General features: G+C 55.9%; 1 protein-coding gene across 1 annotated transcript in view; it reads right to left on the reverse strand.

Moving 5' to 3' along the window:
- WDR97 (WD repeat domain 97) overlaps positions 1-26,384 on the reverse strand; it is a 42,342-nt gene that overhangs the window by 12,106 nt on the left and 3,852 nt on the right. Inside the window, exons 4-24 of the mRNA XM_078393103.1 lie at positions 25,609-26,198; positions 23,306-23,427; positions 16,142-16,802; positions 15,717-15,865; positions 14,089-14,325; positions 13,855-13,945; positions 12,331-12,463; positions 12,000-12,127; positions 11,193-11,405; positions 10,473-11,109; positions 9,995-10,150; positions 9,422-9,559; positions 9,093-9,269; positions 8,511-8,624; positions 7,750-7,917; positions 7,378-7,539; positions 6,344-6,469; positions 5,688-5,810; positions 4,250-4,450; positions 2,061-2,182; positions 1,387-1,546 (exon numbers count right to left, since the gene is read on the reverse strand). Coding sequence (XP_078249229.1) covers positions 1,387-1,546; positions 2,061-2,182; positions 4,250-4,450; positions 5,688-5,810; positions 6,344-6,469; positions 7,378-7,539; positions 7,750-7,917; positions 8,511-8,624; positions 9,093-9,269; positions 9,422-9,559; positions 9,995-10,150; positions 10,473-11,109; positions 11,193-11,405; positions 12,000-12,127; positions 12,331-12,463; positions 13,855-13,945; positions 14,089-14,325; positions 15,717-15,865; positions 16,142-16,802; positions 23,306-23,427; positions 25,609-26,198 — 4,608 coding nt within the window. The remainder of the gene's footprint in view (positions 1-1,386; positions 1,547-2,060; positions 2,183-4,249; positions 4,451-5,687; positions 5,811-6,343; positions 6,470-7,377; positions 7,540-7,749; positions 7,918-8,510; positions 8,625-9,092; positions 9,270-9,421; positions 9,560-9,994; positions 10,151-10,472; positions 11,110-11,192; positions 11,406-11,999; positions 12,128-12,330; positions 12,464-13,854; positions 13,946-14,088; positions 14,326-15,716; positions 15,866-16,141; positions 16,803-23,305; positions 23,428-25,608; positions 26,199-26,384) is intronic.

Raw genomic sequence — 26,384 nt, forward strand, 5'->3', positions numbered from 1 at the left:
AGGAGGGTGGGGTGGGGTGGCCTTGCTCCCCTGCAGCCACAGCCGGGTCACCGGGAGACCCTGACTTTGTATCTTCCCCTGACCCAAGATGACCAAGGATGCAGGCAGGCTTCAAGGGTCCGGGAGCCTAATGGCATTGGTATGTCCTGCTGGGGCTCTTATGGACTGTATTTCTCCCCCGCTGCCACCTTACTTTCACATTGGGAAGGGAGGCATGAAAGAGGCACATCTAGGCATGCCATCCTATACTACCAGGGGACTTAGTGACAGACAAACACATGTGGAATTATGCTATAAACCTGTTACAGGTCACCTTGCCTTAGGTAAAACCTTCACGGGGCGCCTGAGGCACCCAAGACCATTCCCATTATTTGTGGAGCAACTGCTCTGTAGGAGGCCTCAGATGTGCAAGACCACGTCCACGCCCCTGGCACTCTCGGGCATTGCACTACCTGGTGACGTGGACATGACATCGCTGGTGCTCAGCGAGGAAGATGTGGGGAGAAGCAAGCATAGGAAAGGAACAGGAGGCAGGGGGACTCTCTGGTACACCGAAAAGCCCGGGGGCATTTGCGGCCTGTTCCCAGATATTTGACAGCAAGGGGCTGTGACTCAGGATTTGGGTTTGAACGAAAGCACGTCACTTCCAGCGTCCCTCGCTTGGAGGCAGAATGGAGCTGGACGTTTCTGTCAGGCGCACAAAACCCACTGCCCCTCCTAATTTGGGGCTTAGCCATGGGAGGCTGTGTCACTGCAGAAGCTCTGATCCTCTCTAAAAGGCGTCACCTTTCCTGGAGGACACGTTGGAGAGACGAGACATGCCTCAGAGACACACAGCACTGAGCCGTTGTGATTCGCAGGACCTGTTTGGGTGGAGGGTCCTCCCAGGATGAGCGTGGTGGGCAGAAGGGTGCTCAGTATCAGGGGCCTGTGTCTGGTGTGGACAAAGGTCCTGATCCAACCGAGAGCATCGGTTAGGCATTGTGGCCTGAGCTGTTTCCTGCTCTCATCTAGGTCCTGTAAGGCGTAACCTGGCATCTGGGCACCAAACCAGAATACACGGGTGCACCACAAGCAAGGGGAAAGCATGCTCTGAAGTCCTGCACCCCCGCCCTCCCTTTCTCTGGGGAATCGCTCCGTGCCCAACCCTGGCCGTGTCCTTCCTGGGACCGCAGACGGGACAAGCACAGAGGCAGCAACCTCTCGCTGCCCCTCTCCTGGCCTGCTGGAGAAACGGGCCACAGAGAACGAGTACCTGCCATCGTTTTACCTCCTGTTTGAGGGCATGGATTACTGTGATGGGGGGGGGGGACATTCCTTCCTTGGGACCTGGGCTGAGAATCCGCCCCCCCTCCCGTCCCTTTCTCCTCTCCCGGCCATCGGCACCTGGAGCTCCTGCATCGCTCCGTCCAGCCACTGCTTGCTCCTTCTCCGCACCGACTCTTTGGTCTCCTGCTCCCCCACCGGCCAGGACTCCAGCTCCTTGTAGAAGTAGTCGTGGGGATCCTGCACACCCACGTCCTGTATCAGATCCTTCACAGCTGCCCTGGAAGGAGAAGGTGCCACAAAGGCGTGGGTCTGAGAGGGGATGAGAGAGGGAGAGGAGCGCCAGGCAAGCAGGCCAGCAGCTTCCTGCAGGAAGATCCACAGCGCCGTCTGAGGCCCCTCTCTCAGAGCACCACGGCCCTCCTCCAGCCCCTGTGGCGGCAACGTGGGAGCAGGGACTATAAACGGGCCAGCCAACGTCTCTCTGCCTAGAGGAAAGGAGGGCAGCTGGTGCAGGAGCTGAGACACTTTCCAGCACCTGTTTCTGGAGAAGGAGGGGCTTCCGCCTGCCATCCCCCAGACGCTCCCAACCCATGGCAGTGGGACGAACCCCTTGCCAGTGGGAGCACAGCCCAAGGGTGTCTCCTAGGCCTGCCCCCTTAGCGCCCCGCCCCACCGCTTGGCGAAGAAAGCGGTGGGTCACCAAAAGCCAGCTGCCCTTGCCAAGCTGGCCCCGGCCGGCTCCCGTCCTCCTCTTCCTCCGGCGCGCACACGCAGGCCTGGCCGGCTCTCACCTGAAGGGGGGAGGGGCCATCACGTAGTAGGTCACCAGCTCCACCATCAGCTCCTTGCTGTCTTTGTTGATATCCATGAGGGCACGTAGGGAGGCCAAGATGAACTTCCTCTGGCTTCTCTCCTAGAAGGGGAAGGAGGAAGGGAATGGCTCTCCACCGGCCGGCCCTTCAGCCTTTCCACCCGGCTCAACCAGGGGCCACTCCGGCTGGAACCAGAGGGCCAGCGCAGGCATCCGTGGCAGGACAAGGGGTGCGGCCGACAGGCAGACCGATCACCACGCGCTAGCCTGGGCTCCGGGGTCCATCACGCTGCCGTGGGTTGGAGTGCCTGGGGGATTGCAGGGGGGAGCCCCTTCTTCCCCAGACACAGGTGCCGGAAAGTAGCCTCTTGCTGATTGCTATGTTGGGGGTCCCTTCCTCCTCCTCCTCCTCCTCCTCCTCCTCCTCCTCCTCCAGTGTTCATTGCTCCGCTTGGCCAAAAGCAGGCCCGCATGGGTCTCCTTCTTTGGAGGTTTTTAAGCAGAGGCCGGATGGCCCTCGGTCGGTCGGGAGTGCGTTGACAGAGTTCCTGCACGGCAGGGGGCTGGACTCGATGTGGTCTCTTCCAACTCTGTGATTCTATGAGCTTTTCTCCATCAGGGCAGCCAGATTTAAGAGGCTTTTAAAAATAAATAGGGGGTCTTTCCTGCCGTATATCCCTGAAGGGATTTCCTGAAACAAAGCTAAAAAAACCCACCCACTTTTCTGGGTTAATCATCACTTTCCCAAGTATGTAGTTCTTCCTGTTCAGTGGCCACCAAGCCCAGCGCGAAGCCAGGAGGAAGAATGGCAGGTCTCTGCCCTGGAATGTCCCTGCCCGTGTAGCCCGATATCACCTCCTCTGACCTGCAGGGACTCTCTGGGAAAGAAAGAGGGTCTCTTCCACCACTACCCCAACCCCCAGATCCAGAACCCCCATCAGGTGGGGATGCCGAGACGGGAACGTTCCCTGTGGAAAGCCAACAGTGGGTACCTATGGGTCTGGAAGGGTGGAGGTCCCAGCCGGGGGACCATTTCCCTCACTGGCCATGAGGATCTCCTTCCACACAACACCCATAGCCATGGAGGCCTCTGAGCTGCAAGAAAAGCAGCCTTTGCTAGACTTCTTGTTTTATTGGGGGGGGGGCAGTGCTGTAGCTTCACATTTTGACCACAAAAGGAGGCAACCTGATTTCGAGAAGGGCCTCTGAGTTGTTTGCAGCCAACTCCCTTCCACACCCGTTGGAAGGGCCTGGACGCCATGCCACTGACCCTCAAGAAGAGTGCAGGGGGAAGGAGAGAGATGGGGGTCTCCTCAGGTTTCCTGGCCTGTCTTTTACCTGCTCTGACCTTCCTTCAGGCTTAGACAGCTATTACCGATGTCACTTCCTTCATTCTCACACCTTACCTTTGTTCTCTAGAGAGGAAAGGGGCAAGCGCAGCCCCTGACCTCTCCAACCGGGTTAGGGAGAACTAGAACTTTGGTCATCCTTCCTATCCCAAGGGTCTTTCTCTAATGAGCATAAGCTTGCTGGTTTTCTTAGAAAGAAGTGTGGTTGTGTGTTTCCTTTACAAAGGAGGAAGTGGGCTCAGGTCATGACTCTGAGCCTTAAAAGGCTGAAATCCACAAGCCGCATGGGTGCCCTCCACCACCACCACCACCACCACCAATAACAACCTTTTAATTTCCTTTGGACCTCAGCATTACTTCCACAAGTTCCCAGTAGACAAGGCCTCTGCTCTTTCTGGGAGCAATTGCTCAACAGCAGAAGAAGCTTTAGCCAATGGTCAGGGAAGGGAGGGTGCGACTAGACAGCAGGAAGCAGTGGCCTCAGAAGTCAGGTTTCGCCATCATTAATTTACTTCAGCCCACCACATAGCACCCAGCAGTGGAGAGAAGGGAGGAAATCAGCCTTTCTGCCCAGCCTGGAAATGGCTTGAAATACAGCGGCAACAAACCCCTCTCTATCAGCTTAGGTTATCCAGGCCGAACCGATGTGTATGCATTTGCTGTCAAAGAAGTAGAAGCCCCAGTCCGTCTGATATGAGCCGCCCACCGCTCCACACAGGCGCCCCTAGAGAAGAGGCTTGAAATGATTACCTGGAGAGCCGGGAACAGGTTGAGGCCCACCCTGAAAGGGCTGAAGGAAACCAGCGGGCGCCTCCCTCACCTGCATGGACGGGCTCCCTTCCTTCATGTTCAGAACATGAAGCAGGGTCTTGTAGACCGTCTGCCTCATGCGATCCTTCAGTTGCTCCTTCAAGGACAAAACAGCACCAAGTAACTCTGTCTTTGTGTTGAAGTCAGCAGTGACTATGTTGCCCAGAAGCATGGCCAGGAATTGCTGGAGGGTCGTCTCGGGTGGAAAGCCCTGGAGAGGAGGAGGAGGAAGAAGAGGAGAAGAAGCTGCTCAGAAGCACCTCCGACCAGTCTGGTTTTCCTCTTCCTCCTCACACCAGAAAGGCCACAAGCTTCACCAGTCCACTCAATGCCCAAAGCCCAGGGGCTTCAAAAAAAAAAAAGAGAGAAGGCGATACAGGCAATGCTACAGAGCAAACCACCTCCGCCACCACCAGCACCACTGCCACCAGCAGTGTGCAGGAGAGCTCTGCAAGGCCAGAGACTCCTGAACCTACGACTAGTCTTATGCATCCCAGAAAGGGGATCCGCTCATTCCTGCAACTCTCTCAGCATTCTATAACGTCTAAAATTCACACAATTCATAGGATCAATTCTCCCCCCTCCCTCCATGTTCCACTCACAATGTGCACACAGTAAGAAGCATCTCCCCTTCCATGGGTGAAAGAATGCTGGGTTTCTGTCTTACCCTGTTTCTCTGATCAAGTCATCCCGGAAACTGAGGCCAAGTCTTGACGTTTAGAAGACATACTGAGTATGAAGCGGACAGATCCATGTCTCCTGAACGTTAGGACTTGCAATTCATGCACAAGAGGATGGAAGATCCAGCAGGAAACGTCCATGGCAGCACACACACACACACGCACACATACATACATGTATGCATCCATAAGCACACACGGACACACACACACAGAGAGCAAGCCTTAACCTCAGGCACAGGGCAATCCAGCAGGAGCTGCACAAAGGCCCACCCCCGCCCTGCTGTGCTGCCCCCCTTGCAGTTCCGTGGGGAATTGTGCAGAGCTTCCACTTCATGGGCTACCTGTGGGGGGGGGAGCAGTGGACTCTTGTCTCCTGAGGGGACTGTTCCCAGTGCCTGAGACCAGGGCAACCCCAGACGGTGCCAGGAAACGGGGCTTTGTGCCTCTCTTGCTCCCCCTCCCAGGTACGAGGCTCTTTTGCTCGCCTGACCCATGCGGGAAATGTCAGAGCACACAACTCTGGGCCTCGAAAGAGAAGCACGCGGGTCCTTCTCGCCCATTCTGGAGAGAAACTGAGAGGTGCAGAGAGCCGCCGCCTCCTAGAATCACGGCCTCCCCACCGTCTGGGAAGATGGCAGGAATGCAGGAGGTCATCTTGACGGAGAGGGACAGTCGGCCAGAAAGGGAGAAGCCGGGGCCTTTCGTCCCCCTCCTGATGGCCTCCAGCCTCCGCTTGCTCCTGGGCTTGCCAGAGGAAGCTCTTACCTCAGGGAACATCTTCTGGAACCACTCCGTGTCCACCAAAGGCAGGATGAAGGAGGGGGGTATCTGTTCTTTGTCTGGATACTGGGAGGCATCCAGCTGGGTCAGGAAAACTTCAGGTGGGCTCTGAAATAAAAGCAGCGGAGGTGGAGGTGGAGGTGGTGATGATGGTGGAGGTGGGAACAGGGCTGAAGAAGGGCTGTCAGCCCTCGGGATTAATGTCCCAAGGAAGCGGAGACCTTTCGCCTGGGGTGCTTTTCCACTGGATTGGGAGCCAATCCAAAGACGTGAGGCAATTACTGAGACCCTGTTTCGCTCCCTGGTAGAAAGGCAGAAGTCATAATGGGAAATATGGGAAAGTCGCCAGCAGATGGTAAGGCCATTTGTTAAAAAAAATCCACCTCCACCGCCATGAAATCCCATGAACGAGACAGAGCGACCCAACCCTCACCTGAAAGCTGCCCTCTTAGGTCTGGGTACCTACAGGGTGGCCCCCTCCTTGTGTGGGTGTGCCCCCCCCCACCAAGCAAGAGCCCACCTCCTGACCTCCATGAGCCCAGGCTGTCTCGAGCACAGCCACCCCAAAGGCTTCGCTGGCCAGGGAGAGGCCACCTGCTCCTCTGGCGGTGCCGGGCGGGCGGCTTGGGCGGGCGTCTTACCTCCTTGACGGGGGACTGGGAGCTACCGGCTGGTTTTGCCCCCGAAGGTTCCCACGCGGGCGACTCCTCGGATTCCTCACTGCCCATCACCCACGTTGAGCTGATCCCCGAGAGGCTCTCCAGCTCCTGGAAAAGGCCGAGGGGAAAGCGGCCACCTTTGGCAGCATGGCAAGCCCCCCTCCTCCCTTCATGGGTGAGGGGGGCCGCCCCCTCCCCATGTATTGCGGGACGCCCTGTGCCTCAGGCCCCAACAGGGCTGATCAGGGACATTTGCCGCCTGCGGTGGGGCAGCCGAGGACCCCTCCTTCCTTCGCAAATCCGGAGGCCTGGCCGTCCCGAGAGAAGACTTGTTATTTTAGCAAGCCACGGAGCAGAAAAGACCGGCTTTACCCGAGGTAGGAGTGGAGCAGCCCCTGCAGGTCTGTGCCTTCGTGGCACTCGGAAACAAGCCGCTGCCTCCACCTGCTCTCCTGGCGCCAAGAGGGCACCGGGGCAAAAGACACCATGTGGGCAGAGTGCCCCACTCAGAGGCCCGTCTGGGTGGCCTGCATCACCGCGTTGCCCCTTCCAAGACTTTTTCCCAGGGCGGCAGGTTTCTGGGGACAGGGAAGGCGGTCCCTTTGGGATGTCTCAAACTCGGCCCCACGCGCCCCACGCGCCCCAGCTGGCTTCCGGGCTAAGCTTTCAGATCCCCCTCTTCCTCTCCCAGGAGGCAGCCCCGGAGAGAGGGCTCAGAAGGGATAAAGGAAAGAGGGCAGCCCCTCCGTTCTAACTCCTGATGAAGAAAAAAAAGCAAACCTAATAAGGAGGAGGAGGAGGAGGGTGAGAAGCCCCTGAGCCTGGCCAGAGGAAGCCCTTGGATGCCGAAGGCAAAGGCAGGCGGCCGCCCAGGGACTGGGGCGGCCCAAGCTGACTCGGTAAAGAGGGGTGAAGGTCATGCCTCCAGCGCTCCCCCTGCCTTGCCCTCCTCTTCGGGTCGCCAGACAGTCCCCGGGCAGTCCTAGGGAGGGAGGGGCCACGAAGAGCCGCCTTACCTCCTGGGGTCCCGTCACCTCAACAAGTCTCTCCTGGCGGTACTCCTCCTCCTCCTCCTCCTCCGGCTGATCCCAGACATGAAGCTGCTGGGCAACCACGGAATTCGGGATGTACCCAGAGGATATTCCGGGCAGTGGCACGCTCTGCCGACTTCCCAACGCCTGGAAATCGAAGCGCGCCACAGTTCAGAGAAGAGCGGCCTTCCTCCGGCAACCCTGCAGGAACCGCCTGCCTGGCCGGCCAGGTGGCATGAAGGGGACCACCGCCCTCACCCACCTCCCAGAGTCCCGAGATGGCCTTCTCTTCCTCCTCCTCCTCTCCCCTTCTCCTCCCCCCCCCCAGCCACCTCTCAGAAGAAGCAGCGCCCATACCCTCCGTATCTGTGAACGGCTCCACTCTGGGCTTTCGGGGTGCCTCTCAGGGAAGAAGCCCTTGATGATCACAGACGTTTGGCTCCTGGGGCGTGAGGAGGGGCTGGAGGAGCGCTTGTGGGACGCCTGCCTCTGGACCACCGAAGGGGACTCCTTGAAGGAGATGCTCTAGTAGGCACAAGCCGTGAGAGCCGTCACGAGCTGGGCAAGGAAGGCCCCCCCCCACACCTCCAAAGAAATCCAGGCCCCTCATGGTCTCCCCACCTATACTACTCACGCCCGCTTTCTTCCTCCCCAGAAGGGCAGAAAATGCTCCAGGGCAGAAATCCGGCCCCTCCAGCCAGCTCCAGCCCCATCAGAAGGGGGGGGGGTCAGGGAACAAGCAGCTGCACCGTTCTTGTGGGTGGGAACTCTGGCCAGAATCCTGCGCGGTTCCTGTGCCCAATGGACAAGGTGCTGGGGGCAGCTCGGGTGGCCCTGGCAGGCGCAGGACCAGGTAGGGGACCCACGCACACCCTGGCACCCCAAAAGGTGATGAAAACCTGCCATAGGCACCAACACGGTTCTAGACAAGGCAGGGAGAATGAACATCGGACGAGAAGTAACAGATTTCTCGCCCCCACAGGGAAAAACGTGGGCTGCTGCAGGGGCGTTTTCCTTCCATCCATGAGGACAAATCCAGGGGAAGCAAAGCACCTTCTCCAGAAGCCTCTTTGAAATCAATGGGAGCAGGATGCTGCTCGGGGGGGGGGGGCTGTTACCTTCTCATGCGGGATGGCCTCTGCCACACCACCGGGGGCTGGAGAGACGTAGGAAGACGGCGAGAATGCAGGCGCCGTGTCCGGCTCGTGGACCACGCCTAAGCCTTTGTCCGACTGGGGTGCAAAGCAATAAAAGGTGAGCTCGGGATTTGCTTTCTTCCTTGCAGCCATACACACACACACACACACACCCCGGGGCCACCTCCTCACCCTTTGCTGCCTCCCTCCTGCCTGGTTGGGGGCTGCCGGCTCGGCTCGGGTGCAGGGGTGCCCAGAGGACGGCTGAAGCAGAGGATGGCTTTAAAGCCGGCGGCTGGCACCCAGGAAGGATGCTCTTCCCACCCTCCTCAGGAAATACTTTTCACACAACCCCTGAGGGTGGCAGAGCAGTTGCCAGCCAGAGGAGACCCCCGGCAGGGCTGGAAAGGCCAACCTGTGCCCTGAGACTCAGGACGAGACGGGTAGGAGTGACCGGAGGGGCTCAGAACGCCTCGGGCAAGAGGGGGGGCCAAGACTCTTGTCCCAAGAGCGGCTTTGGATGCCTGGGTGCCCTTTCTGCTTCTCCTCCCTCTGGGCGCTCACCTTCTTCTTGCGGCGGCCCTTGCGCCTCCCTTCCCTGGAACCCGCGGCAGAGATGGCTTGTGGAGAAACGCTGGGCGTCAGGGGCGGCTTCGGTGCTTGGGCGGACGGGGAGGCCTCCCTGGGGGAGAGGATTGGCCCTTTGAGAGGGGGGGCCTGTTCCTTCTCCAGCAGAGCCGCCTGGGGAGAACAATGGGCACGCGCTGAGCCCTGCACGACCCACCGACCCACCGACCGACGGACCGTAGCCATCATCCACCACTCCCACCCCCAGCAAGGGGCGGCTCCCTGCCTCGGCAGAGCAGAGCGGCTGCCCTCGTCCAGGCACTCACCTCCTCCTCCTTCCTGTCCTTCTTCCCTCGGGAAAACTGGACCAAAGCCTCGAGGGTGACAGCGAGAGGGATCCTCCCGAGGGAGGGCACGGTAATGGAGGGGACCCTGGAGCTGCTCTCTGCCAGGGGGCTGGCCTCCTGCAAGGGAGAGCAAGGGGGAGACGCTCGTGCCAGCAGGACCCCAACAGCCACCGTGGACAAGCCCCCCCCCTTGCTGCGTGAGTGGCTCCCGCCGTGGGCCACCTTGGACAAGGAGCAAGGATGGAGGGCCCGAGAGGGTCTCGGCCGCTTTATCTGCCCAAGGCAAAGCTGGGGAGCTTCCCTGCCTGGCTCTGCGGCCTGGACTTCAACCAAGGGGGTCAAAGGTGGGGATGGGATGGGATGGGATGGGATGGGATGGGCTCCCCCCTCCCCTCCCCTCCCCCCCAGCCAAGAAGAACTGGGGTAGATTGGCAGGAGCTGGGAGTCTCCCAGCCGGATCCTCCGGGCTGCTGAGGCCAGGCTGCGAGGAGCCCAGGAATGGGACCCGGGAGGTCCCGGGAGAAGACCGCGCAAGGGGGAGAGTTCAGTTACCGGGGGTGTCTGTTCTGCAGGTTTCAGGATGGAGGGGCGGGGGAAGCACCCCAGAAACATGTTAGGCCTGGCCGGCCCATAGAGCTTGGCCACGGAGTCCACGTGGCGCAGGGCTTCCAGCACCTCGTCAGCGTCAAAGGGGTCCTCCTTAGGGATCTGTGGAGAGCACCCGTAGGGAAGGATCCCTCTCAGCCAGAGGAAATCAGACTCGGGGAACCGCTGAATGGAATGGGGATGGGGTGGGGGGGGAAGGCGGGCCACTCGTATGGTGGGCTACTAGCCCCCTGGAGGAATGGGCACCCGACAGAAGCAGATGGTCGCACGTGTCCCCCCCTTCTCTCGGGAGTTTCTCCACCAGCCCTCCCGGCCAAGGAAGGAGACCTGCTCCAGGGGACCAGCCCTTCCGCCTGCCTGCCTGCCCGCCCACCCCAACCCCTCCTGGGCTCTCCCTTGCCCGCAGCCACCACCCCGGCCTCACCTCCATTTTGGGCTGCTCCTTGTAGAAGATCCGCAGGTATCTCTCAAAGGCCTCCTCCTTCATCTCCTGGGTGACCCTCCCTTTCTTGGCCGGGCTCATCCTCCCCGTCTGGAGGCGCAGCAGGTCGCGGTCCCTCTCGGCCAGCCCAGAGAGACCCTGCGAAGAAGGCGGACCCACCAGGGAGCGGATGCCTCTCTGCCCCTGCCCTCCTCCCCACTCCCAGCAGGTCCCCTCGCTCGGGTGGGCAGAGGGAGCTGCTCCCTGGAAGGCCGCCACGCACTCTCTGGACCTGCCCACGGGGGATGGGGGGTGGGCAGAGGACGTTTCTCTCCATGCCGGGCTGGGCATGATTTCACGGGCAGGCCGTTCGCTTCCGCCACTGCTGATGAAGGGAGGCTTTGAGCCAGCCCGGGAGCAGGTGGGGTCTCCTGCCTGCCATGCCTTCCTCTGGCCTCCAAAGATTCCCACAGGCAGAAGGGAAACAGCAGGGAGGGGTGGGTGCCCCCCCCAAACCCTCAGAAACCGCCCCATATCCCTGCCTTGGTGCAGCCTTTTCGGCCGGGGCATCTCTGGTGAGAGGCCAACCCCCCCCCAGGCTGAATGGGCTTGAGGTGGGGTCTGAGGTGGGCGATGCCTTCTTGCGGGAGAAACCCTGGAACCTTCACCCCCCCCGAGGGATGACCCCCCCCTCCCCCCTGGAGTCAGGCCTCCTTCCCGGACCCCAAGCCCTGCCCGCGTGCGCCGATGCCCGCAGGAGACTTGAGCCCGGAAGGGCTGTCAGGCGTGGCTCCCACGAGCGAGCGAGCGTCAGGCAGGGGCTGCTCTTCCCAAGATCTGTCCACCTGGCCTGGCGCAGCTCTTACCCTTGGCGGGGGCTGGCTGTCCCTTGGGGGGGCCTTTGTCTCCTGGCGCTGAGCTCCAGGCAGAGGTGACCTGCGCGGAAAGGTGCCAGCGTGGACGAGAGGCTTCCTCCTTCCTCTCGGTCCCTCTGCTTGAGTCCACCCCCCCCCCCGGGCGACAGCCTCCCCCCCTCCACACACACACACCATCCTTTGCAACCACCACTGGACTGGCAGGGTTTCTAAGTGAAGGAGCCTCTTTTTAGAGAGAAAGTGGGGGGGGGGGAAGCTGACAACAGGTACCTAGTGGACACGGGGGGGGGGGGTCCGTTACAAGGAAAACCTGAACGGATACCTCCATCTACCCCACCCTCCCACCCCGTTCCAAAACCATAGGTTGCAAGTTTCCTTGTGGAAGGGGCTAGAGGGGCAGACATATCAGCATCTCAAGCCAGAGTCAGAAAGATGAGGCTTGTCTAGCACAGTTTGTGAGGGGGGGGGCGGAGAGAGGCCCCCAGGATAGAGCAGGGGTGAGGCGCTCCTGGAACAGGCGGTGCAGGCGGCTCCCACTTGAGGGTGCCCTTCTCCCAGACCACCCCCTCCCCACTGGAGGCAAGGGGCTTCTGGGCCCAGGGACCCAATCCAGGGCTCCTGAAACCCCTCGGGGGACCCACGCCGACACGCTTACTCTGCCTCCTCCAGAGGTGGCTCGTGGAGCAGCCGCCTGACGTTCTCCTTGACCAGCGCCTCGAAGCAGGAGTTGCTCAGTGGGAGGGGAATGTCCTTGAGGGGCTCCAAGAACTTCGTGCAGAGAAACTGCAAGAGAAAGCATTGCCAAGATCCACGGGGAGAGGCCACGGGGCCCAGCGTGGGTAGGTGGGCCCAGCCGCGGAGGGGATCCCCAGCCACGGGGAACCCTCCTGCCTCCGCGTCCCAAGTGTCAAGGGAGCCTGAAGAGGGGCGCACAGGCGGGGGGCTCCCTCGCTCTGGCTTGCTCTCCCACCTCCCGGCCCCCTCACCTTCATCCTGTAGTAGTTGGGCAGGTACTTGTTGTGATGGATGAGGTAGAGGTGCCGCTCGATGCCCACCAGCAGGTCTCCCCAGCGGTTGGCAAACACCAAGCTCTCTGGGATGGTGTTCAGCTTCAGGTGCCTGCCAAAGGGGGAGGGGGCGGGGAGGACAGAAAATTCAAATCTGCTTTGGGCAGAAGGGGGTGGCACAAGAGGAGAAATAATGGGGTGGCCCAAAAAGCAGATAGATAGATAGATAGATAGATAGATAGATAGATAGATAGATAGATAGATAGATAGAGAGAGAGAGAGAGAGAGAGAGAGAGAGAGAGAGAGAGAGGAGGGAGGGAGGGAGGGAGGGAGGGAGGAAGGAAGGAAGGAAGGAAGGAAGGAAGGAAGGAAGGAAGGAAGGAAGGAAGGAAGGAAGGAAGGAAGGAAGGAAGGAAGGAAGGAAGGAAGGAAGGAAAAGAGAAGGAAGGAGCTGATGAGGAGTGGGTGGAAAGAAGGAAGGAAGGTGAAGTAGATATTCAGAGAAAGTCAACTGTGCAGAGACACCAGGGAAGCTAAAAAAGAGCCTTCAGGCATTTTTGGACGTCTGGGAAAGACTCGCATCAGAAGGGAGAGGGTTCCCACTGGGGTGACCACCAGGGACCACCAGGGACCCCAAACACTGGCCAGCCTCCAAAGGACAGTGCAGCCCCTTGGTAGCCAGGGAGCCCAGAGCAGGCTCAGCAGGTTAGTTCCCCGGTGTGTGTGCCCCCCCCCCCGATTGGCATGAAGGCTGTGCCCGCAGAGGGGCAGGCGTGGCCAGTTCAGCATCCCTGCTGGGAGCAGAAGCCACACAGAGGTTATTTGCCATATAAAACACCTTTCTATGCTCTTTGTAGATGTCGCGTCATCAGTTTATTGGGAGCCGTGAGCACAGGGAGGGAAAGAGAAGAAGAAAAAATAAACACCAGTGACGCCCTGGATTTCCAAGCCTGCCATTCTAAGAGCTGCTTTTAAAAAAAAATCCAGGTGAGAACACGCCGACCTGGTCAGAGAAGCAGTTTGCGCCACTCAGCGTGTATGTGCGTGCGCATGCACACACACACACCCTCTCTCTCTGCAAGGTCTGGGTGGCATTTGCTTCCCCTTCCTCTCCGCCACATCTAGCGTAGTGAGGCTAAGCTGTAGAGACGCTCTCTTGCCTTCTGTGGCTGCCCATCTAGGAGTGGTTGTTCAAAAGACCACCATTCTCAGCCGAGCCAGGAGGGGTGGCCTGGCGTGGTTCCTACCACGAGAGGCTGTTGACCCACTTCCTTTGGCTACGTTGCATCCCTGTCCGCCGGGGACGTCTGACAACTTAGGAGGGTGTATGCCTACATCCGGACGAGGAAGTGGTGGTTGCGGCTGGCCCAAAACCTGCAGGTGGCCCCCGAGGGCTGGGGGGGGGGGGAATGGCCGATCGCCCAGGGCTCAGGAAGGGTCTGCGGCAGCAGCAGCGAGGCCGAGAAGGCCCTCCCCTCTGGCCGTCGGCGGCCAGGCGCTCACCGGAGCAGCTTGTTCTTGATGTCCCAGACCTTCACAGAGCCATCCCTGCTGGCTGAGGCGAAGAGTGTCAGGTTGGGGCAGCAGCAGAGTCCTGCCAAAGGAAAAGGAAGGGTGTGGGGCTGAAGCCCTGAGGGACCAACCCCAGGCCCCTCCTGGCCTCCCTCCCTCTTGCAGCAGGTCCTCAGGGGCCAGCGATGCTCCTGCCGCCCGCAGCCAGGGAGGGCCCCTCCACACCTGTGATCTCGTCCTCGGCGTCGTCCTCCGGCTTGTGCTCGTAGCAGGTCTGCTCCATCAGGCTGTAGTAAACGATGCGGTGGGTGATGGTCTCAGGGTCTTGGAAAGCCACTGCCAGGGTTTCACCCAGGGAGCACATGTGTGTGGCCGGGGAGTTGCAGGAGAAGCACAAGAGGGGGACCAGGCACTCCTCCGCGTAGGGGAAGAGGCGCCACATCTTCACCGTGAGATCAGCACCTGTCCGGAGGCAAAGATGGGCCTGGAATCAGCACAAGGAACACCCAAAGGGGTGTTGGGGGGACGGGGAGAGATCCCACCTGCTAGTTTGATTTCCCATTTTGAAAGTGGCCTCTCACCACCGTTTTTATTTGGTCCTGTGTGGAAAAAAAAACAGGCCTTTTCTGGAGGTGGAGGGATTTGAATTGATGTTTTTTTGGGGGGGGGCAGCAGGGCTGGGATGCTCCAGAAACCGGGACACCGAGTGCTGACCTGCCAGGGGAGGGGGAAGGAGAGCCAGAGAAGCCGCGAGAGGAGAGGAGCCATTGGACTCAAAGAACGCCCAGAGCACCAGGATCAAACCGAGTGGGTTTGGGCTCTTAGCACAGGGAGACCGAGATGCCCACTTGGGACTAAAAAGCAGCCGCTGGAGGGCACGGCTTGTCCAGAAGGAACCAGGAGAAGAGGAGCCGCTGCAGGACCACGCGTGACCGAGGCAAGGAGCTCCACGCCTCCTCAGGGTGTGGGCGGCCACGGAGCAAAACGAGGACGGAAGACCTCAAGAGGAAGGGAGACCACAGTGACGGGCTCACTGTGGGGAGGGGGGGGCTGTGGCAGAGTCCATGGAACACCTGGGCGAGGCCCTCCGGGATCCCACGACTAAAAGCCTCCAAAGAAGAGAGGCCCAGGCATCCGTGGGAGAACTCAGCCGTCCTGATATCTCTCGGAGGCCCAACTCTTCCAGCCCTAGCAAACCCCGCAAATCCCTCGCTTGCCTTGCTTGCCACCGCATCGTCATTGTGTAAGGAAGCGGAAGGAGCAGAACGGGGATGGGATGTCCTGGCCGTGGCCCTATTTTATTTATTTTATTTTTATTTATTTATTTGATTTTTACCCCGCCCCTCTAGACCATGTCTACTCGGGGCGGAAGGAGGAAGAACCGATCCACCACGATTTAGAAATAGAGTAAAGGGTCTTTCTTGTGCGACCTCCTGAGACGGGTCAAAAGGACACGCTAGCCCAGGGCGCTGGGCCCTCGAAAGCACTCGTTTCCATCCACTTCAGGAAAGAGTGAGTGAGATTCCAGGGCCAGAATTGCTCAGAGAGAAGGAGCCTGTGATGGACGGACGGACGGACGGACGGGAGTCCCTGAACAAGAAAGCCCTGAAAGCAGCCTTGTGAGAAAGGACCGTGGTGGACAACGAGAGAAACTGGGAGGGGCTCTCAGGTGAGCTAAGATTTAAAAGGGGAACAGCCAATATAGAAACCGAACAGACGATGTCACAGAAGGTCACAAGTCAATGGAGAGGTTGTGTTCCGAGAGGCCAAAACAAGGCCAGGAACAGATATTCCCTGTTTCCCCAGCTGCCCTTTGGCCTTGAGAGACCAACAGACATGCTTTCCAAGCTTACCAGCTGAAATGACACATGTCTGAGCAGGGTATTCGGCCAACGCTGTGACGCGTCCCGATCCGTGAGCCTCCACTTCGTACTGGGTTCGGCCCGAAAACCATTCCACCACACTGAGGAACCCATTCGTGTGCCCCAGGACAGGCAGGTACCTGGCAGGGAGAGACACTTGTGTGAGAAGGGACAGGATTGAGTTCACATAGCGCATGGCAGAAGAGCAGCTTTGGGAGTGGGGTGCCCGGTAGAGAAACAGCCGTGGGGAGATGGGTTCAGGCAGGAAAAGGAGTCAAAGATTTCCTTATCGCAAGGCAATCCTGAATCAGTGGCGATCTGAGCCTCAAGAAGGCATGCCTGCCCAGAAGCGAGGCAAGGGGGGGTGAGAGCCACCGTACAGAGAAGGAGGTGCGCTCCCAAACCCCCACTTTTACCTGTTTTTCTCCTGCCTTTGGAGTGGGGGCCTCTGCCACTGCTTCCGGTAGCTTTTGTTCTCTGCCACTTCACACCACGTGGCGTAGGCAGCCTCAGGGTCCACCACGTGGCTGTAGAGCAGGAGGCAGCAGGGCTTGGACTCCTGAGAGCAGCTGGGGGTGCTCTTCTTCAGCACCATGGGGTCAGCCGCCGCGTTGATGCGAAGCAAGCTGCCCGGCTCCGTCAGCACAAAGAGCGTCTCTCGAGGCAGGCAGTAAGCCGCCTCCTGGACCTGGGAGGGCTGGTCCAAGGAGAACGTGGAGAGGATCAGGCCGCTCTGGGCCTCCACCAGCCGCACCGTGGAGTCCTGGCCCACGCACAGGAGCCGGACGGGGAAGTTGCCCAGGGCCTCCAGGTTGGAGCAGCTGAGCCGCTTGACGGGAGACCCCACGGGGCTGTAGAGTGAGTAGAGCTTGTTGATCTTCCAGAGGTTCAGGGATGAGCCCGAAGTGGAAACGACGTGGGAGGCCGTTTTTGTCTCCAGAGTCTCCACGGGCTCCAGGACGTGGACTTGGTCTACCTGGTCGATGGTGTCGAGGTTCCAAGTACGGATCGTTCCGTCTTGAGAAGCAGAGAAGACGAGGGGTCTGTCGGGGTAGATGGTCACAGCAATGACGGGAGCTGGTGGAGCAAGATAGGACAGTGCCACCAGGCGAAGAACGGGTGGGAGGAGGCCCATGGAGACAGGACGCCATGATCCAAAGGGAGGAGCGCGCGCGGGAGCCTAGGTTCCCCACCCCCACCCCATCGTTTGTGTCTTCATGGAGGCTCTCTGGCCATCCTTGAGGTTGCTTGACCTCCTTACTGCTCTGCACACATAAACACTTCATGATGTGACACCATTGGGGGGGGGGGGCTACTGTTGTTGATTCATGCTTTCAAGCCAGAACCGACTTACAGCAACCTTAGCAGGGCTTTCAAGGTAAGTGAGTGTGAAGAACATAAGGATTTTAGGGACATGAAAAATGAAATTGATCTCCTGGACTTTTCTGTGTGCCTGTGAAGGGCACGGGGATGTGAACTTTCACCTCTGGAGTGATAGCTTCTTCTCATCTCTTCCCAATCTCCTGTCTCTGTATTCCTATCCTGAGTCACTTCAAAGGACTAAGATCAAAGCCTAAAACTCCGAAATCTTTATATTTACATATCAAAGCAGGCACCAACCGTTTATATCTGCAAGTAGGAACTCATTTGCTTCTTCGCCCAAGGGTTATACTGATTTCAAAACACATAAGAATGATCAAAGAGTATTAAGAGTAAGTATGTGATTGTTGGCCTCAGGTATTAATGAACCATTCATTTGTATAAAAGGGGAATTGAGAATCTGAGATTTGTGGAAATTAGCATTCCTTTCCCCTTCATGGATTGCTGCCTTGTCATGGCGAAGGGGCTGGAGTAATTCAGAGAAGCTATGGGCTATGCCATGCAGGGATACCCAAGATGGACAGGTCCTAGTGGAACTAGCAAGTCACTCCAGTATCTCTGCCAAGAAAACCCCATGAACAGAAACAAAAGGTTAAAAGACATGACGCTGGAAGATGGGACCCTCAGGTCAGAAGGTGTCCAACATGCTACTGAGAAAGAGCAGAAGACAAGTACAAGTAACTCCAGAGCTAATGAAGTGGTTGGGCCAAAGCCGAAAGGATGCTCAGCTGCGGACGTGCTTGGAAGCAAAAAGAAAATCCGATGCTGCAAAGAAAAATACTGCATAGGAACCTGGAATGGAAAATCTATGAACCTTGGGAAGCTGGATGTGGTCAAACAGGAGATGGCAAGAATAAACATTGACAACCTGGGCGTCAGTGAACTAAAATGGACGGAATGGGCAAATTCAGTTCAGACCATTACCATATCTACTACTGTGGGGAAGAATCCCATAGAAGAAATGGAATAGCCCTCATAGTCAACAAAAGAGTGGGAAAAGCTGTAATGGGATACAATCTCAAAAATGATAGAATGATTTCAATACGAATCCAAGGCAGACCTTTCAACATCACAGTAATCCAAGTTTATGCACCAACCACCAATGTGAAGGAGACTGAAATTGACCAATTTTATGAAGACTTACAACACCAAAGATGTTCTTCTCATTCTAGGGGATTGGAATGCTAAGGTAGGGAGTCAAGAGATAAAAGGAACAACAGGAAGTTTGGCCTTGGAGTTCAAAACGAAGCAGGGCAAAGGCTAATAGAGTTTTGTGAAGAGAACAAGCTGGTCATCACAAACACTCTTTTCCAACAACACAAGAGGCGACTCTACACATGGAAATCACCAGATGGGCAATACCGAAATCAGATTGATTATATTCTCTGCAGCCAAAGATGGAGAAGCTCTATACAGTCAGCAAAAACAAGACCTGGAGCTGATTGTGGCTCTGATCATCAGCTTCTTAAAGCAAAATTCAAGGTCAAACTGAAGAAAGTAGGAAAACCCACTGGGCTAGTCAGATATAATCTAAACCAAATCCCTTATGAATACACAGTGGAAGTAAAGAACAGATTTAAGGAACTTGATTTGGAGGATAGAGTGCCTGAAGAACTTTGGATAGAGGCTTGTAACACTGTACAGGAGGCAGCAATGAAAACCATCCCAAAGAAAAAGAAATGCAAGAAAACAAAGTGGCTGTCCAACGAGGCCTTAGAAATAGCAGAGAGGAGAAGGGAAACAAAATGCAAGGAAGATAGGGAAAGTTACAGAAAATGGAATGCAGACTTCCAAAGAATAGCAAGGAGAGACAAGAGGGCCTTCTTAAATGAACAGCGCAAGGAAATTAGGGGAAAATAATAGAAAGGGAAAAACCAGAGATCTGTTCAAGAAAATTGGAGATATTAAAGGAACATTTTGTGCAAAGATAGACATGATAAAGGACAAAAGTGGTAGGGATCTCACAGAAGCAGAAGACTTAAACAAGAGGTGATAAGAATACACGGAGGAATTATACCAGAAAGATCTGGATGTCCCGGACAACCCAGATAGTGTGGTTGCTGACCTTGAGCCAGACATCCTGGAGAGTGAGGTCAAGTGGGCCTTAGAAAGCATTGGCTAACAACAAGGCCAATGGAGGTGATGGCATTCCAGTTGAACTATTTAAAATCTTAAAAGATGCCACTGTTAAGGTGCTACATTCAATATGCCAGCAAGTTTGGAAAACTCAGCAGTGGCCAGAGGATTGGAAAAGATCAGTCTACATCCCAATCCCTAAGAAGAGCAATGCAAAAGAATGCTCCAACTACCGTACAATTGCACTCATTTCACACACTAGCATGGTTATGCTCAAAATCCTGCAAGGTAGGCTTCAGCAGTATGTGGACCGAGAACTCCCAGAAGTACAAGCTGGATTCCGAAGAGGCAGAGGAACTCGAGACCAAATTGCTAACTTGCGCTGGATTATGGAGAAAGCCAGAGAGTTCCAGAAAAATATCTACTTCTGCTTCATTGACTATGCGAAAGCCTTTGACTGTGTGGACCACAGCAAACTATGGCAAATCCATAAAGAAATGGGAGTGCCTGACCACCTTATCCATCTCCTGAGAAACCTATATGTGGAACAGGAAGCAACAGTTAGAACTGGATATGGAGCAACTGATTGGTTCAAAATTGGGAAAGGAGTACGACAAGGCTGTATATTGTCTCCCTGCTTATTTAACTTATATGCAGAATACATCATGCGAAAGGCAGGACTGGCTGAATCCCAAACTGAAATTAAGATTGCCGGAAGAAATATCAACAACCTCCGATATGCAAATGATACCACTCTGATGGCAGAAAGTGAGGAGGAATTAAAGAACCTCTTAATGAGGGTGAAAGAGGAGAGTGTAAAAAATGGTCTGAAACTCAGCATCAAAAAAACTAAAATCATGGCCACTGGTCCCATCACCTCCTGGCAAATAGAAGGGGAAGATATGGAGGCAGTGACAGATTTTACTTTCTTGGGCTCCATGCTCACTGCAGATGGTGACAGCAGCCATGAAATTAAAAAATACCTGTTTCTTGGGAGGAAAGCAATGACAAACCTAGACAGCATCTTAAAAAGCAGAGACATCATCTTGCAAAGGTCCGCATAGTCAAAGCTATGGTTTTTCCAGTAGTATGGAAGTGAGAGCTGGACCATAAAGAAGGCTGACCAGCAAAGAATGGATGCTTTTGAATTGTGGTGCTGGAGGAGACTCTTGAGAATCCCCTGGATTGCAAGAACAAACCTATCCATTCTGAAGGAAATCAACCCTGAATGCTCACTGGAAGGACAGATCCTGAAGCTGAGGTTGCAATACTTTGGCCATCTCATGAGAAGGGAAGACTCCCTGGAAAAGACCCTGATGTTGGGAAACTGTGAAGGCAAGAGGAGAAGGGGACGACACAGGATGAGATGGATGGACAGGGTCATTGAAGTGACCAACATGAATCTGACCCAACTCCAGGAGGCAGTGGAAGACAGGGGAGCCTGGCGTGCTCTGGTCCATGGGGTCACAAAGAGTCGGACGACTTAATGACTAAACAACAACAGCAACAACAAAGCATGGTAGAGTGTGGGTGGTCACAGAACAAAGGAAGGCTAATAGAGAACAAAGGAGTCGACAGCGAAAGTCAGAGCCAGCGGAGCCAACTGGCAACGCCCTGAGGGCTCTTTCATTGACTTGTGTGTGTGTGTGTGTTTAGTCGTTTAGTCGTGTCCGACTCTTCGTGACCCCATGGACCAGAGCACGCCAGGCCCTCCTGTCTTCTACTGCCTCCCGGAGTTGTGTCAGGTTCATGTTGGTTGCTTCGCAGACACTGTCCAGCCATCTCATCCTCGGTCGTCCCCTTCTCCTCTTGCCATCACACCTTCCTAACATCAAGGTTTTTTCCAAGGACTCTTTTCTTCTCATGAGATGGCCAAAGTACTGGAGCCTCAGCTTCAGGATCTGTCCTTCAAGTGAGCATTCAGGGTTGATTTCCTTTAGAACTGATAGGTTTGTTCTCCTTGCAGTCCAGGGGACTCTCAAGAGCCTCCTCCAGCACCACAATTCAAAGGCATCAATTCTTCGGCGGTCTGCTTTCTTTATGGTCCAGCTCTCACTTCCATACATCACGACAGGAAAAACCATAGCTTTGACTATTCGGACTTTTGTTGGCAAGGTGATGTCTCTGCTTTTCAAGATGCTGTCAAGATTTGTCATCGCTTTCCTCCCAAGAAGAAGGCGTCTTTTAATTTCAGGGCTGCTGTCTCCATCTGCAGTGATCATGGAGCCCAGGAAGATAAAATTTGACACTGCCTCCATATCTTCCCCTTCTATTTCCCAGGAGGTGATGGGACCAGTGGCCATGCTCTTAGTTTTTTTGATGTTGAGTTTCAGACCGTTTTTTGCACTCTCCTCTTTCACTCTCATTACAAGGTTCTTTAATTCCTCCTCACTTTCTGCCATCAGAGTGGTATCATCTGCATATCGGAGGTTGTTGATATTTCTTCCGGCAATCTTAATTCCGGCTTGGGTTTCTTCCAGTCCAGCCTTCCGCATGATGTATTCTGCATATAAGTTAAATAAGCTGGGGGACAATATACAGCCTTGCCGTACTCCTTTCCCAATTTTGAACCACTCAGTTGTTCCATGACCAGTTCTAACTGTTGCTTCCTGTCCCACATATAGGTTTCTCAGGAGACGGATAAGGTGGTCAGGCACTCCCATTTCTTTAAGAACTTGCCATAGTTTGCTGTGGTCCACACAGTCAAAGGCTTTTGCATAGTCAATGAAGCAGAAGTAGATATTTTTCTGGAACTCTCTGGCTTTCTCCATAATCCAGCGCAAGTTAGCAATTTGGTCTCGAGTTCCTCTGCCTCTTCGGAATCCAGCTTGTACTTCTGGGAGTTCTCGGTCCACATACTGCTGAAGCCTACCTTGTATGATTTTGAGCATAACCTTGCTAGCGTGCGAAATGAGTGCAATTGTACGGTAGTTGGAGCATTCTTTGGCACTGCCTTTCTTTGGGATTGGGATGTAGACTGATCTTTTCCAATCCTCTGGCCACTGTTGAGTTTTCCAAACTTGCTGGCATATTGAATGTAGCACCTTAACAGCATCATCTTTCAAGATTTTAAATAGTTCAACTGGAATGCCATCACCTTCCACTGGCCTTGTTGTTAGCCAGGCTTTCTAAGGCCCACTTGACTTCGCTCTCCAGGATGTCTGGCTCAAGGTCAGCAACTACATTGTCTGGGTTGTCCGGGATATCCAAATCTTTCTGATATAATTCCTCTGTGTATTCTTGCCACCTCTTCTTGACGTCTTCTGCTTCTGTTAGGTCCCTCCCATTTTTGTCTTTTATCATGTTCATTGACTTAGCATGATTATATAGTATGTTATGAGAGAAACAGATAGGATACTCGTTACCTAATCATAACCAGGATTAGCTGAAACGATCTTATGCTCTACCTCTAAGTGAAAGGACAGAAGAGGGGGCTACCCAGCCTGCTAGCAGCTGCCGCTTTCTGCGAGGAGTGTATGCCCGCCACTGAAGCAGAATGCAGCTACAGCCTTTAAGGAGAAGTTCCCCACAGTAGAGGGGCTATAGAGTGAGGAATATGGACTACGGGGTCCCGTGACAGTGAGATAATTTAAGGAATGGTTTTACCAGTTCTGCTCCCCCTGTGAGTTGCCACACCTGCGCAAGGATCCTAGCCCAGGCCATTTAAGCCCTTCCCTTTCATCATTCTGTCCTCTACACCACAGTGGGTAGCAAATCACTCAGACACACTCCTTACAAGAAAGCCATGCAATTTCAGAAAGTAAAGACCTAGGAATACATTCAACAGGCACAGCTGGCCCATGGTGGTATATCCAGGCTGTGTAATTTTGGCCAGTCATAGAGCTGTACCCTAAGGGAAGTGGTGGGTCACTGTGCTCACCCACTGGTGTGACAAATCCTCAGTTCCCACCTAAGGAGATCTTTTCTGGGAAAAGATAGGAAGGGGGGGCTTTCTCTTGGAGAAAGGGCTGGGAAAGTCACCCCAAAGGGCTTTCTTTTTGCAGGTGGGGGTTCAGCAGACGCAGGGAAGGAGTGGAAGTGGCCCTTGGCTATTGATCCCCATAGCATGTGGGTGTGTGCGCAACCAGGCATGCCCCTCCATTCAGCCGTGCGCCTCCGCTCACCGGTGTGGCCCACAAAGACCGTCTGAATGTTCCAGTTCTTGTCCCAGACTTTGATGGTGGTATCCCGAGAGGCTGTCACCACGCAGCCGGTCACGTGGCAATACGCGAGGCCTGTGATCACCCTGGGAGGGAAGCAGGGCAGCCCCATCAGAGGAGGACTCAACAAAGGGCCGCCCAGTCGCCATTTCGCAAAAGGGGGGGCAGCGACGGCTTCCCTAGGGATGGAGGGAGGGAGCCTGGGCTCCCCGGGTCCCTTTGGAGCTGCAAACTCTGGCAGCCAAGCCTCCACTCAAGCAGGAAGCGGGATGGTCTGGAAGAGTTGCAGCCACTGCCTTCACGCCCTGCAGTTCTGGCCCACTATGTCGGGTTGCCTCCCCCCCAAAACAACAACAACAACAACAACAGTTCAGAGCAAAGCCTTTTTCAAAGCCTGGGGCTGCCGGCCACCAGCTGGATCAGCCAAACCGGCAACCCCTCTAAGCTTCTGCAGCTGGGAAGGGCAAACAAGGGAATGAGCGGAGGCCGGCCCTTGGCTCTGAAAAGGGGTCGGCCACATAATCGGTTCCCTTTGGTGAATGCCTATATGTAGTTGGATGGGCTGCTGGCGTCTCCAGCATGTTGCTGGGAGGTTAAACTCTTATGGGCCCTGTGACGTTTTCTTGAAAAGTGACCAGATAATTGCCTTGTGCCAGGGAATCGGGAGACCAGCTAAGTTCAGCAAGGCACCAAGAACACCTGGATCTCCTACAGTACAAACAATTCACACCAGTGCAGGTGGGCAAGGATGGAGAATGCCGGATGTTGGAGAAACCCCTTTGCAAGCACCTTCTCCATATCCTTGGGCCACAAGAGTTAAAAACAAGGGTCATAACCCTGGACTGAGCCCTGCTCTCTATGCTTCTGCAGGAATGGCATTAATAACACCATCAAGGTCAATGCAAATACAAGCAATGCAATCCTCAAAATACTTAACTGGTTCTCCACAGCAGAACCCTATGGGGTCTAACTTTAGCTTCCCAAAGGCCACAGTCCCTTCCCTGTGGGGGGAAACAGTTGGGGGGGGGAATACAACCTTGCATGCTTCTCCTGTAACTCTGGGCGTTTGTGGGGATCATGACCTGTATCTCCCACTAAACTTAGGTTTCCCCCACTCCCTCCCATGCCTCAGAGCCTTTGGGACCACCCCTGCCTTCATCTAACTTCCTCTGTTAGCCACTTTTACTTTCTCCTCTGTTTTCTGCTCTGCGAGGACACACATGCAGAGATGTAGCTTGGCCAGTGGGCTTGTCATGGATGCAGTGGAGGCTGAAATGCTATGGCACCTGGGGATAACTGGAGGAGGAGGAGGAGGAGGGGGTCCCATAGACACAGTGCAAACATGCTAGCAGAGCCTCGTGGACAAGGAGGTCAAAACAAAAAGAAAGAAATAAAAGTACTGTATGCTGCTTAGATACCACACCGCAGCACTTAGAGCACTCTCTGGGACGTTTACAATTGAATGATGCGGGCTACACATCCCCCACCCCAGCGAGCTGGGTACTCAGGTTACTGACCTCAGAAGGATGGAAGGCTGAATGAACCTTGAGCTGGCTACCAGAGATTGAACCCAGGTCTTGAGCAAAGTTTTGGCTGCAATACTGCAGTTTCCCTACTGCCCCACGAGGCTCTTAAGCAGAAGATGGGGGGGGGGGAGCTCCGTTTTTGGATGGCAATTCCCACTGTACTCCTCCAGCAAAGGACATTTACATCCCAAAGGGCTTCCTGCCATCTGCCTCCCAAATGGCTCGCAGGGAGGCAAGAAAATAAGGCTCTAGAAGGAAGCTTGGAGAGGAGCTGCCACCAGCTATCCCCAGATGCCCATTTCCCCAAAATCCCCCTCCTGCACAGTTTGTAGCCCCATAATCTCCCTCTCTGCCCAGCCAGTCGGCACCACCCCGGCACCTTTGTGCCAAATTCTGCAGCCTGAAAGAATGATACAAACAAGGCAGGCCCTCCACCTGCAGGGATCTCACCACTGAACTCCACAGACCTGGGCTATCATTGTTGGGATGGGACCCTGGCTAGGAGGAGGACGGGATGAGGATTTAGCAGAACCCGCCTCCCCTCCCCAGCGGCCACACCAGTGGAACAAAGTACTGTATGGCTCTTGAGATAAAGAGGAAGCAAGGAAGGGATTCCTGACACCCAAGCAAAGCAGAGGTGGATGGTTCGGGGTCCTTTTCTTCCGAGGAGACACTGGTCCCTTCAGCCTCCTCCTGGGTGGGGAACTCCTCCTCCTCCACATGGATCCAGGGGCGCCTCACCTGCTGTGCAGGTCCTTCTTGAAGGACAGGAGTCTCCCCTTGGCGATGTCGAAAGCAGCGGCGCCTGTGTCACAGGCGGTGAAGCAACTTTGGCTCTCCGGGCTGTCGGCGCCCAAGGCCAGGTGGGTGAAGACGTCGCTGGGCTCCAGGCCCTCGCTCACCGCAGCGTGGCACTGCAGGCTCCGGAAGCCGTAGCGGAAGCCCCAGAGGGTCAGGTTCCCCTCACCGGCCGTCACGATCCGGTTCAGCTGCTCGCTGTAGAGGCCGCAATGGATCGGGAAGCGGGATGGCACCTGGGAGAGCAGCTGGAAGCTGGAGTCCAGGACCAGAAGCCCCTCCGTGTCCCAGCCCACAAACCGGTCCACTTTGGCGGCGTACAGCAGCCCCGTCATGGGAGCAGGAGCCGCCACACTCCTCACGAGGGACCCATCCTCCCGCAAGAAGTGCAACGTGCTCTCCGCATCGAGCACCACAAAGGACCTCTTGGGGGAGTGGTGGGCCACGTGGCGCACGGGGCTGGCGAAGGCCACGCGGCAGAGGTGCTGCAGCCCGTGGCTCAGGTGGGCCACTTTCATCTCCTCGCTCCTCATCTACAAAAGGGTGAGAATAAAGCAATGGAAAAACACGGCTGTGCCTTTGATGCCGCTGGCGGTAGTGGGGGGTGGGGAGCAGGGAGGTTCCCTTCCCCACGGGGCTGGATTTAAGCCAGAGTTTCAGCCTGTTTGCAGGCCTAGGGGACCCCAAACGCTGGCTGGCAGGATACCTGCATTGAGTCT

Source organism: Pogona vitticeps, chromosome 4 (assembly GCF_051106095.1).
Source record: "Pogona vitticeps strain Pit_001003342236 chromosome 4, PviZW2.1, whole genome shotgun sequence".
In the NCBI taxonomy this organism is placed as follows: Eukaryota; Metazoa; Chordata; class Lepidosauria; order Squamata; family Agamidae; genus Pogona; species Pogona vitticeps.